Below are 13,003 nucleotides of genomic sequence, written 5' to 3'. Positions count from 1 at the left end.
GGGTATTTCCTGGATTGTGCTAACCACATTTCGAGTTGCTCCTCTCCACAATGCTCTGGGTATCGTTCGAGGGCCTGGGCAAAGAAAGCTAACCTAGGGGAGCCTGGTTGGCTTCTTTCAGGTGTTCAACTTACAAAATCAGTGTTTCAAATAAGGGGAGGCGAGTCTGAACCAGATCAGGTCAACTGGGGGCCGTGTGTCCCCCATGGAGCGGCTCCATTAGTGACCATCCGGGAGAGCAGGAGGTGGGACCCTCCTCACAAATGGAGAGTTTAGGGGGTGTGTTATGGGGGCATGGGGAAGGGGCTTTTCAGCTTCCCCGGTGGCCTGGTGACTTCCGTCTGAAATGAACATACTGCTAATGTTGGGCACATAACTGGACAATAGTTATCACACCTGTGAAATAGAAACTGACTTTTAAAAAGACCCGAGGGTGCCAACATTAATTACCATTAATGTTTGTTTCCATTATTCACTCAGAGCAGTTATTCAAAGCCATTTTGTAAAAAAGCCTTCCGTGGAAGTTGGAAGAATGTAATTCTATAAAAAAAAAACAAAACAAAAAACAAAAAAAAACCCTTTAAATTCAGGTTCTTGACTCTTCTTGAATCCATGTGTTATAACTGTGACAAAAGATGTTTCCTTTGAGAAGCCATTTTTATTCACGTCAATTTCTTGTTTCTTCAAGCGTCTAATAGTATCTGATCAGTTGTGTTTCCAGAGAACTAAAGAGGAGTGGAATACTGCAGATCATTGAGGGGAGTATTTATGCCCAGACCAGGAACGTGGAGCAATGTGACCCTGGGCAGGGTGGGCGTCGGGAGGGTGGGGGGGCGCGGGGAGGCGGACGTCCAGCCATTCCCACTGTTCTGAAATTTGGACTTGGGATCACTGGCCAGAAGTGGCTCTGATTAGTGTTCTGAGGCCTTGCGAGGGAGAAGCTCTCAACAGTTTTTATTTGCTCTTAAAATCTCTTCTAGAAATTCTATGAGTCTACTCAGGTGCCTCTTACCTGGTGGATTGGAAAATTCATTCGTCTACAGAAGGCCCAGTAGGGGAACAGGAAGTACTTGGATTTCTCCTGTTTGACAAGGGGCTAAAGAGACCAGCCATGGGCTCCAGGGTCTTCCGGATACAAGTAAACACTTGGCCTCACCCGGAAGGGGCTGGACGGTGCAGCTCAGCAGGCTTCCACGTGACTGCCCCCCTGTCCTTGGGTCTCAGGGATCAAGCAGCCCCCAGCGCTACCACCACTGTGTTCACCACACATCAACCCCTCCACCATCACAAAAGTCTCTTCAGGGGCTCACCACCCTGCTCCACAGGAGACCCAACCGGGGTGACCCAGGATGGTTTCTGTAGGGCTTGGTCCATTAGGGACCCCCGAGAAACATTCGCTCTTTAAAGCAGATACCAAGTAGTGATACTAGGTGGATCTTCCTGGTGGCTCAGATGGTAAAGAATCCGCCTGCAATGCAGGAGACCCGGGTTCAATCCCTGGGTTAGGAAGACTCTTACCTGGAGAATTCCATGGACAGAGGAGCCTGGTCCATGGGGTTGCAGAGAGTCGGACAGGACTGAGTGACTAACACTACTACACCACAGGTGAGAGACCATGGTGGGACTGTGGGCAGTAATTTGGGGAGTCTTATTTGGAAAAGGGGCAAGTGAGGGATGGCCTGTGAGCTAGACCAGGGTACTTACTAACACAACCCCTGGGGCAATGTTGGGGAGAGAAATGCAAGGTCAAGGACACATTTTAACCGTTAAACAATAAGAAACAACAGCTAAAATACAGATCCTCCGTCAAGAATTTTCTTTTCCAGGAGAAAAATAATTTATGAGATGACTGCAGCTTTTAAAAATTGAACAAATTTATTGAGCACCTACTGTATGCCAGCCAGCACCTATCACAATAATAATCTGAAAGGGTCAGGATCCACCAGGGAGTAACAGGAGCCCTCCCGGATGAGGAAAGCGCTAGAGGCGGGTCAGCAAAGGGAGCTGAGCCCCAGCAGTGCCTCTGGGGCTCCTCGTCCCCAGAGAGCCTGCTGTCTGCAGGGAGGGGAGTGTCTGAGCGTGGTCTGTGCTGGGCTTCTCTCCCCTTCTCATGTTATGGGGGCATCTTGCCTTTCCTGTTACGGAAGAGGTTTGCTGACATCCTTTGCTGTCACTCAGTTTGGTAGACTGCACCGTGCTGGGGTTGGTGGGGTCAGTGAGAAAAGGGGTAAAGGCAGATCGCATCCGAGTTGGCTCCGAAGCATCCGCAGCGGGCGTGTGTGAGTGCTCAGAGCTAAGGGTGCTGCTGAAGGGTGAAGACTGGAGGGGCCATTGCCTGGCTCAGTCCATTCATGGATGCCCCGGTGACTCTGCTGTCCTGAGCTTGCCTCCTGGTCCTTGGAGGCTACGTCAACACCTGAATGGTTAGCATGTTGCTTCCCATCCTCAGCTACAGGCTGTGAGTCCCGTTTCTGAGCAGCAGGTAGACAGCCAGTCACTTTCTAGGCATCATCTCTGCAGAAAGAAGCCCCGCATTTCTCTGAGCCCTGTGGTTTTGTAGTCATTAGCGTGGTCCCAGGAGCGTGTTTTCTTGGTCTTGGGCATCACAGCTGCAGAGGGATGCAGACCTCCATTCTTCATCATTGACCATGGCCGAGATCTCAAGTCTTAAGTCAACCTCAGTTGAACACAAGGGCTGGCCAGCTATGACTCTCGGGCCAAATCTGACCCTCCACCTGTTCTTGTAAAACAAATTTTCTTGGAACTCAGCCACTTCCCTTTATTTACATATCCTTGGCTGCTTTCACTCTATCATGACAGAGTTCAGTAGTTTCAACAGAGACCGTATGACTGGCAAAGCCTGAAATATTTATTATTTAGCCCTTTATAAAAAGTTTGCTCACTCCTGGTATTGAATTATAAAAGACCATAATTTTATGAACTTAAATCAGAGTACAGTATTGTAATCTGTAGTCCTGGAAGGGCTTCCCTGGTGGCTCAGTGGTAAAGAATCCACCTGCCAATGCAGGAGACAGAGAAGACACAGGTTCGATCCCTGGGTTGGGAAGATCCCCTGGAGGGGGGCATGGCAACCTGCTCCAGTATTCTTGCCTGGAGAATCCCATAGACAGAGGAACCTGGCAGGCTATAGTCCATAGGGTCACAAAGAGTTGGACACAACTTAGTGACTAAACAACAGTGCTGGAGAATCCGGGCTGTTCGGGGTAGGAGAGAAGGTTCTCACTACAGGGACGGCAAAGACTTTGGCTCAAGTGTGATGACTAGTGGGGGCTGCTGGGCGGATTGTGTCGAGGAGGATTCTGAAGCCCCGTCTGGGCTGGTGTGGGCACTTCCAGGAAGGTGTAACCTGGGCCATGAGTCATCCAGGCGAGGAGCACCAGGGAGGGACGGGAGCACGGCAAGTCCACACTCTTCTTCTCCAAAGGTGCACGGCAACCAGGGACAGCTTGGTGTGGTTCCTGATGCCAGCACTTGGCACTGCCAAGGTGGGGACTGTAAACATTCCCTTGCTGGAGTGGGAGAGACGCGAGATTTGAGTACCATTCATGCTGCGACAGAAGCAGGCAACCACAGACAAGACCAAGGTCAGGTCAGAGCTCCAGCTTTAACTAAGTCTCCTCTGCACTCGTGCGGCAGTGTTGGTTCAGGACAGCATCTTGTGTAAAGCTTCCCACGTGGAGAACAGGGGAGAGCATTTATTACTCAGTGCAATGAAAACGCCAGTTAAAATAGTTACAAATTGTTTCAAAAGGAAAAAATGACAATGCATGTTTACTGGAGAAAGCAGTATAAAAAGTGGCCCATTTACATATATCTGTCTAGACAGCCCTTAGATTGTAGATTTAAAAATGGAAGCATCTTACGAATACCTTCCCACTAAGTCTAATATCCTACTATCCTGTAACCCCAATGAATGATTTTTCCTCAGTAGTCCAAATAAATCCAGGTAGTGGTCTTCTGTAGACTCCGACTTGTTATAGTGAATGTGTTTGAAAAGCGCATTCAAATCTAGTTCTTGGAGCTCAGATCGTATTTTAAATGCACCAAGAGTCTGTTATTCGGGCTCAATCTGTATAAAGCTTATTAGCCACTTTTGCATAAATGCTGATTTTTGGATGGTGCGTGGCATCACTGTAGTGATAGGAGTGCTGAAGCGAGGCATTACTGCAGTCTGATATATATCTGCTGTTTTACTAAGGTGACTCTTTTCACTGTAACAGTTCCTGGAAATCCTCAGGGCTGCTGCTCCCTGGTAGGGTAAACAGAAACGGAGAATCCACTGGGGTGGACATCACGAACACTGACCTCTCCTCCAAGCTGCTTGCCATCTTTCTCACACTCAGCATTTTGGCTTTGGTTGTGTTTCCTTCACGTCATGAAAAATTGTGCAATCAGCTCCAGCTGACTAGGTTTTCTTTTCAAATAATTATAGGAAGCATTTAAATTATATAAGTGCATTAAACCGTATCCCAAATGGAATTGAGTTTTTAAAAAATATATTTTATGACCTAAAAGCTCATTGAGAATTTATTTGCATAAAAATCCCAGTATCTTTATCGACTTTTAAAATGCCATTGAGCCCCTAGAAATACACCACCTCACAAGTGAGAAAGGGTGCCGGGCAAGGGTGTTAATGACCCATGAGACAGATCATCAGACTTCCAATGGACCCGGGGAAGCGGGGCTGAGAACACGGGTGGCAAGCAGACCCCAGAAGGGCCAGCTGGGAGCTGAGCCTGTGGCTCGGAAAGGCAGGAGTAGAGCGTGCTCAGATGTAGAATTCCTCCGGGTCATTGTCCCCGCATCCGGCCGGCACTGAGGGTGCCGGGACATCTCTGCCAGTCTGCCGGGCCTGGGGGGCACCGGAAGGGAGTTCCGGGGGTGACTCTGTGAGTGAGGAGGTGTCCGAAGCTGGGGGAGTGGTGACGGCTGTGGCCGAGGAGCCTGAAGTCCCTTTGAAGAGAGGGAGGGTGGCCCAGGAGGCCCCCGCGGTCTCGCTGCCCCCAGTGGGCAGGGGTCCTTCTCTGAAGCCCCTGCGCTCTGACCAGAGGCTGCTGCCTCGTTCCGGGGGGCGCGGCGCTTCCTCGGGGCTGCAGAACCTGCTGGGTGCCGAGTAGGCAGAGACCACAGACAGGTCGGAGGAGGACAGCCGCAGCCCCGTGTCCACGTCCGTCTCCTGGGCCCCCTCCAGGTCGTCGATGGAGAGGAGGTGGCCCTGCCCCCGCTCCGGGGCCCTCTGCCTCCGGATGCCTATGCTTGCAGACGGCTGCGCTTCCGCCGCAGAGGCAGGGAAGGGGTCTCCGGTGGGCAGACAAAACAAGGACTTGCTTCGCTGGAAAGACCAGGGGAGGCTGGGAGGGCTGGTGGCTCGTCTGGCAAATTCCTGCGGGTGCCTGGTAGATGGACCTGCCTGGCCGAGCCCCGGGTGTGACGCGTCCAGTGGCGGCTGAGGGCGGCGGCCTGGGGTCCGGCTCTGCGCGGTGGCGCGCGGGGAAGACGTGGAGGCCGGTTTCTGCTCTGAGGCCTGGTGAGCCCTGCCGGGTTTAGGGCGCTTCTTGTGCCCCTTCTGTGCCTGCAGGGGCAAGAGGGGACATCGTTATCAGTGCCGGGCTGGGGGCAACGGGGTCTCATTGCTAAACAGAACATGAAACACACTTTCTGATGATTGGAAACTTCCAGAACTGTCTTGGCAATAAAGCACGGCCAGAAATGTCACTGGGGCTTCCCAGGCGCCCTGGTGGTAAAGAACGCGTCTGCCAATGCAGGAGACGTAAGAGATAGGAGTTCGATCCCTGCGTGGGGAAGATCCCCTGGGGGAGGAAATGGCAACCCACTCTAGTATTCTTGCCTGGAGAATCCCATGGACAGAGGAGCCCGGTGGGGACCCAGTCAGCAGGGTCGCAAAGAGTCGGACACACACACATACATACATAAATTTCATTCTCCAAATTCTAAAGTGAAGAGAGAGATTTCAGAGTTTGGGGGAAGGCAGATCGGACTTCTCAGTCTGAGCAGACGTCCCCAAACCCAGGAGGAGAGGCAGGCCCTTGTCACGACCAGGAATAGGGCCTCTTCTGGCGCACATGCAAGGATGCTCCGTGGATTAGCCACAGGCCTGAGGCCTGGCTGAGCGGGACAGGACACAGGGATTACCATTTAGTGTACAAAGGATGTTCGAAGGGTCTGCTTCCCTCTGGCCGAAGCCCCAGCGTTTGGACGTGCTCCCAACCGCCGAGAGGGTGGAAATGTCAGGATGGGGCTTGAGCCTAGTGCGTGTGTGGCCATGGGAACACATCCCAGGGGCGGCCCTCGGTTCAGGACGGTAAACCTTCGGTGAGCGAGGGGCAATCAGGAAATCAGCATGTATTGACTTGCTTTAGGAACCACTGACTCCTCTGTGTCCCCTTTCAGAAACTGTAAGGGGAAGGGGCAGCTAACTACTGACCAGTCCCGTGGATGCCCCACAGGGGCAAGGGCAAGTCCCCAGGGCTCAGACAGTTTCTTCCTTCAGCAGCTCAGCCCTGACCTCCTGTTCTCTCCCCCACCTTCCCTGCAGCTCTGCGGGAGCTTCTGTTGCACAGAATTAATTGGGAACCTTTCTTCTAATGAATGTTCCCACCTGGGGCTGCTGCGCTCAGGTTTTCCCCCTCGTCTGCTCCCCAGGCCTCCGGCCAAACTTCCTATGCAAAATTTCAGTTAAATAATGGATGTGGGGACAGTGATTCTGGTTCTGTTTAGTACAGGATCTTTTCATTTATTGTTCAGTCGCTCTTCCGTGTCTGACTTTGTGACCCCATGGACTGCAGCATGTCAGGCTCCCCTGTCCTTAACCATCTCCCGGAGCTTGCTCAAACTCATGTCCGTTGAGTCAGTGATGCCATCCAACCATCTCATCCTCTGTCACCCGCCTCTCCTTCTGCCCTCAATAACTTTCATTTATGAATTTCCAAATAAGGAAAGAATTTTTTTAAAATACACGAGTGCAGTTTACTCCAAGGGATATTTCCTGGCTCTCTGCAAGACTACGAGACCCTGGCCCTACCTTGAACAGCACACATCCCCGTCTCCCTGTTACACGGGAACCTGGTCTTCCCACAACTACTTGGGAAGTTTAGTTCAACGTCCTGTACACTTACTTGTGCCTGTTACAGGTAAAGGAGGGGAAACTACAATGTGAAGGACTGTTTTCAACCACAAGAAGTACATTTCATTGAAAGGACAGGAGACAAAAAGAACTCAGACAGGAGCCTGTGATGACAGGCACAGTGCCGGGATGGAGAGGGGAGAGGCCTTGCCTGTCCGTGGAGCAGAGGAGTGTCCGTGGAGGCGGGCGTAGAGATGGGCAGCTGTGCTGCTAGCGGGAGGCACAGGTAGAGAGGAGGCTGGGTGGGAGAGGGAGGCCAAGACAGAGGCTGACACTTGGCAGGTAAGCGAGGGAGTTGTGAGGAGCCGGAAGCCAGCAGTTTGAATGATTAGAGACTAGGTGCGAGGAAGGCAGTGCTGTGGGTCAGCTTGGAGCTGGAGTCTAGTAGTGGTCAAGGAGGCCCTGACCACCTGGGTAAGAAATCCACAATCTTATCCTTTTGCTGGGGTCATATTCACTCTTGATTATGTCCACCCCCCAACCATAGGATCATTCCTTTCATTCCTAAGGTCTTTGCTTAACTTCAGATATTTCTTAATCCTATAAACAGACTTATTGACTCATTTTTGTTTTCAGTCAATATTAAATGAGGGTCTTTCCTGCAGAGCTTTTAATCTGGACTGCTTAAGCTTTGACTGGGTTATTAAAAGTGTGCTGACATATGGGTCTCTTTTAGTGGCAGCCTCTTGCCATGTAAATATTATTATTTTCTATGATGTGGAAAAGGTCTGGAGAACTAGGCAGAGATAATTTTGAATAAGACAAGATATTGAATGCCCACAACTAACAACACAACATTCAAATGTATTGAAGTAAGCCACGATGATAAGTTCAGTTCAGTCGCTCAGTTGTGTCCAACTCTTTGCAACACCATGGACTGCAGCATGCCAGGCCTCCCTGTCCATCACCAACTCCTGGAGTTTACTCAAACTTATGTCCTTTGAGTCGGTGATGCCATCCAACCATCTCATCCTCTATTGTCCCCTTCTCCTCCTGCCTTCAATCTTTCCCAGCATCAGGGTCTTTTCAGATGAGTCAGTTCTTCACATCAGGTGGCCAATGTATTGGAGTTTCAGCTTCAGCATCAGTCCTTCCAATGAATATTCAGGACTGATTTCCTTTAGGATGGACTGGTTGGATCTCCTTGAAGTCCAAGAGACTCTCAAGAGTCTTCTCCAACACCACAGTTCAAAAGCATCAATTCTTTGGCGCTCAGCTTTCTTTACAGTCCAACTCTCACATCCATACATGACCACTGGAAAAACCATAGCTTTGACTAGATGGACCTTTGTTGGTAAAGTGATGGCTCTGCTTTTTAATATGCTGTCTAGGTTGGTCATAGCTTTTCTTCCAGGGAGCAAGCGTCTTTTAATTTCATGGCTGCAGTCACCATCTGCAGTGATTTCAGAGCTCAAAAAAATAAAGTCTTTCACTGTTTCCACTGTTTCCCCGTCTATTTGCCATGAAGTGATGGGACTGGATGCCATGATCTTAGTTTTCTGAATGCTGAGTTTTAAGCCAACTTTTTCACTCTCCTCTTTCACTTTCATCAAGAGGCTCTTTAGTTCTTCTTTGCTTTTAGCCATAAGGGTGGTGTCATCTGTGTATCTGAGGTTACTGACATTTCTCCCAGCAATCTTGATTCTAGACTGTGCTTCATCCAGCCCAGCATTTCTCATGATGATAGACTGGCAATATGTGAGCTCTATTGGAATGAAAAGGAGGAGGGGGGTTGATTTTATAGAGGGGTGAGGCAGCATGGGGAGAGGGTAGGAAAAGCTTGCCTTAAGAAGTCAGGTTTGGACAAAACCTTGGAAAGTGGAGGAGGGATCTGCCAACTGGAAGGCAGCGGGCAAGGCATGGAAGAGCACATAGGCACAGAAGCAGCCTGCATGGAGGCTGGCTCATTGAAGCAGAGGTGAGCCCTGAGAACTGAGAGGAGCCTTGCCACGGGATGCATATATATATATATCATTTTTCAGATTCTTTTCCATTTTTGTTATTGTAAGACAATTGAATATAATTCACCATGCTATATAGTAAACCTTTGTTATTTTATGGGGCTTCCCTGATGGCTCAGATGGCAAAGAATCTGCCTGCAATGCAGGAGACCCAGGTTTGATCCCTGGATCGGGAGGATCCCCTGGAGAAGGAAATGGCAACCCACTCCAGTATTCTTGCCTGGAGAATTCCGTGGACAGAGGATCTGGTGGGCTACAGTCCATGGGTCACAAAGAGTCGGACACGACTCAGTGACTGACACTTTTTTGTTATTTTATAGATGGTAGGGTGCATCTGCTAATCCCAGACTCCTAATTTGTCCCTCCCTCGTGCCTTCCCCTTTGATAACGGTAAATTTGTTTTCTATGTCAAGGGGTCTGTTTCTGTTTTATAAATAAGTTCATTTGTATCATATTTTAGATTCCACATATAAGTGATATCATACAACAGACTTACTTCATTTAGTATAATAATCTCTAGGCCGATACGTGTTGCTGCAAATGGCGTTATTTCATTCGTGTGACTGAGTGATACTCCATGGTATATATGTACCAAATCTTCTTTATCCATTCATCTATTGATGGACATTTACACTGCTTCCATGACTTGGCTATAGTGCAGAGTGCACACTGGGATGAATGTATCTTTTTGAATTAGAGTCTTCATCTTTTCCTGATATGATTGCCCAGGAGTAAGATCGAGGGGTCATAGGTAAGTTGATTTTTTTTTTTTTTAGGAACCTCCATAATGTTTTCCATAGTGGCTGTACCAACTTACACTCCCACCAACATTGTAGGAGCATTCCTTTTCCTCCATGCCCTCTTGAGCATTTATTATTTGATGACGGCTGTTCTGACTGGTGTGAGGTGATAGCTCACTGTAGTTTTGACTTGCATTTCTCTAATAACTAGCAATGTTGAGCATCTTTTCATGTGCTTTTTGGCCATCTGTATGTTGTCTTTGGAGAAATGTCTATGTACATCTTTTGCCCATTTCTGATTCGTTTTGTAAATAATTGTATTTATTTTTGGCTGTGCTGCGTCTTGCTGCGTGGGGTTTTTTTCTCTAGTTGCGGAGACTGGGCGCTACTCTCTAATTGCAGGGCCCAAGTTTTTTTCACTGGGGTGGCTTCTCCTGTGGATCACGGGCTCTCGGGCACACGGGCTTCTGTAGTTGGGGCTCCTGGGCTCTAGGACACAGGCTCAGTAATTGTGGCACATGGGTTTAGTTGCGCCGTGGCATGTGGGATCTTCCTGGATCAGAGACTGAACTCGTGTCTCCTGCATTGGCAGGCAGATTCTTTACCACGGAGCCACCAGGGAAGGCTTTGATTGTTTTTTATTTTTCTATATTGAACTGTATGAGCTGTCTGTATATTTTGGAAATTAAGCACTTGTCGGTCACATTGTTTGCCAATATTTTCTCCCATTCTATAGGCTGTGTTTTTGTTTTGTTTACAGTTTTCCTTTGCTGTGCAAAAGCTTGTAAGTTTGATTAGGTCCTGTTTATTTTTATTTCTTCTGCCTTGGGAGACTGACCTAAGAAAATACTACTTTGATTTATGTCAGAGAATGTTTTGCCTATGTTCTCTTCTAGGAGTTTTATGGTGTCATGTCTTATATTTATTAATAAGTCTTTAAGCCATTTTGGGGTTTCCCTGATAGCTCAGTTGGTAAAGAATCTGCCTGCAATGCAGGAGACCCCAGTTTAATTCCTGGGTCGCGAAGATCCACTGGAGAAGGGGTAGACCACCCACTCCAGTATTCTTGGGCTTCCCTCGTGGCTCAGCTGGTAAAGAATCTGCCTGCAATGCAGGAGACCGGGGTTCAATCCCTGGGTTGGGAAGATCCCCTGGAGAAAGGAAAGGCTACCCACTCCAGTATTCTGGCCCGGAGAATTCCATGGACTGTACAGTCCATGGGGTTGCAAAAAGTCGGACATGACTGAGTGACTTTCACTTTAAGCCATTTTGAGTTTTTTTTTTGTATGGTGTGAGTGATTCTCCAAACTTCACTGGTTTACAAGCACCTGTCTAGCTTTCCCAGTACCACTTTCCTCCATTGTATATTCTTGCCTCCTGTGTTGAAGATTGATTGACTCTAGGTGTGTGGGTTTAATCTGGGCTCTCTATTCTATTCCATTGATCTATACGTCTGTTTTTGTGCCAGTCCTGCGGTATTTTGATTATTGTAGCTTTGTAGTATTGTCTGAAATCTGGGAGGATTACTGATCCTTTTCATCCTCAGTCTCTAATTCTGTGCGTGTGTTGGGGTGTATGTGTGTGTTTGAACCCATGACCTGCTGCTTCTCTTCCCGCCCATCAGGCTCTGTACAGCATATTGAAATTCTCAAGCTGTTCTGCTGAGGGTGGCCTAGGGAGCTGAAAATCAAGTGCAGCAGTGTAGAGATTTCTGATGGTCTAAATTACAGATTTTTAAAGAATACAATGCAAAAAGCTTTAGTCCAGGTTGTAAGGTATGGTTCTCCTAAAGATCACACTCCCCTAGACCGTTCTATGTGCGTTTTTTTGGGGGGGGGCCATGCTGGGTCCTTATTGCTGCGTGGGCTTTTCTCTAGTTGTGGTGAGCGGGGGGCTGTGCGTCTAGTTGGGGTGAGCGGGCTTCTCATCATGGTGGCTTCTCTTGCAGAGCACGGTCTGTAGAGCGCACAGGGGCTCAGCAGTTGCAGCACAGGGGCTCAGCAGTGTGGCCCTCGGGCTCTAGAGCACAGGCGCAATAGTTGCGGCACGTGGGCTTAGCTGCTGCACGGCATGTGGGGTCTTCTAGATCAGGGATCAAACCCATGGCCCCTGCACTGGCAGGTGGATTCTTTACCACTGAGCCACTGGGGACGCCCTCTATGAGCATTTTATGTGCATGGGGACCTTGCTGAATTTGGTGAGGAAGGTGCTGAGCCGAGCTGGTTCCTCCTGGGAATGTGATCCACTCCCCAGGGCTGGCTGCTCTGTGCTCAGCATCCCCGGGACCCCTAACTCAGCCAATCTGACTTTGCTGTGCTGCTCTGGTTAGTGATCATCTTCTCTGCAAAGCTCTGTGCCTCACGCAGGAGAGCTTGCTCAGCACACGCCCTACCCAAGTATCCGACAGGAGCTTAAGTATGAGTGAGGTAACAGGAGCTGAAGTACGTAACAGGAGCTTAAGCGTGAGTGAAGAGTCGCAGCTTGGGGAGCGGGTAAGGAATGGCCCCAGAAGGCCCACGTGTGCCTGAGAGGTGTCACAGCTGGGTAGCTGTTGAAGAGAGAAACTGATTTTCTCAATTATTTGAGTTTGGCTAAATCAGAGTGAAAGTAAGTTGTGAGATTCTTTAGACAAGAAAGTCCTCAAATAATGGAGGCTGCTTTCAATGGAGAGGCAGTGTTTATTAATTAAGATGCTGAGGGGTTTTCCTGGCTGTTTCCAATGCAGGAGACAATGGGTTCGATCCCTGGTTGGAGAACTAAGGTTCCCACATGCTGCGTGGTGAGGCCAAATTTTTTTTTAAAAAGTAAAAGTAAGGTTATTTATTTATTAAAAAAAAAGACATCTATCTTATTTTCCCCAAGGGCTGATTCCTCTAATAAGTACGTACTACCCTGTAACTTGCATCTTCAGAGTCTTATTCAAGGGGCATGCTCTGGGTGAGGCTGTCTGCAATCTAAATTTGCCTGAAAAAGGAAGCCTCTGCGAACATTGCTCCATGAGAAGCAAAAGGCCAAGATTCCTGTGTGGGGAACTGCCTGGGGACATCTGAACTCTCCACTATTACAGACAGAGTGGGATTAAGTTTGACTTTAAATCAGGAACAGCTGGCAGAGGATGAAAGCTCGGTGGGTTTTGC

General features: G+C 48.9%; 1 protein-coding gene across 1 annotated transcript in view; it reads right to left on the bottom strand.

Annotated features, from left to right (window-relative positions):
- Positions 1-1,856: 1,856 nt before the first annotated feature.
- The window catches only part of FAM124A (family with sequence similarity 124 member A), a 119,637-nt gene continuing 108,490 nt past the window's right edge, over positions 1,857-13,003 (bottom strand). Inside the window, exon 4 of the mRNA XM_069601371.1 lies at positions 1,857-5,593. Within this exon, the coding sequence (XP_069457472.1) occupies positions 4,790-5,593 (804 nt within the window). The 3' untranslated portion in view covers positions 1,857-4,789. The remainder of the gene's footprint in view (positions 5,594-13,003) is intronic.

The sequence above is a fragment of the Ovis canadensis genome, chromosome 10 (genome assembly GCF_042477335.2).
Source record: "Ovis canadensis isolate MfBH-ARS-UI-01 breed Bighorn chromosome 10, ARS-UI_OviCan_v2, whole genome shotgun sequence".
Lineage (NCBI taxonomy): Eukaryota > Metazoa > Chordata > Mammalia > Artiodactyla > Bovidae > Ovis > Ovis canadensis.
The sequence above is the reverse complement of the archived record's forward strand: the minus strand, read 5'-3'. Positions and strand labels throughout refer to the sequence as shown.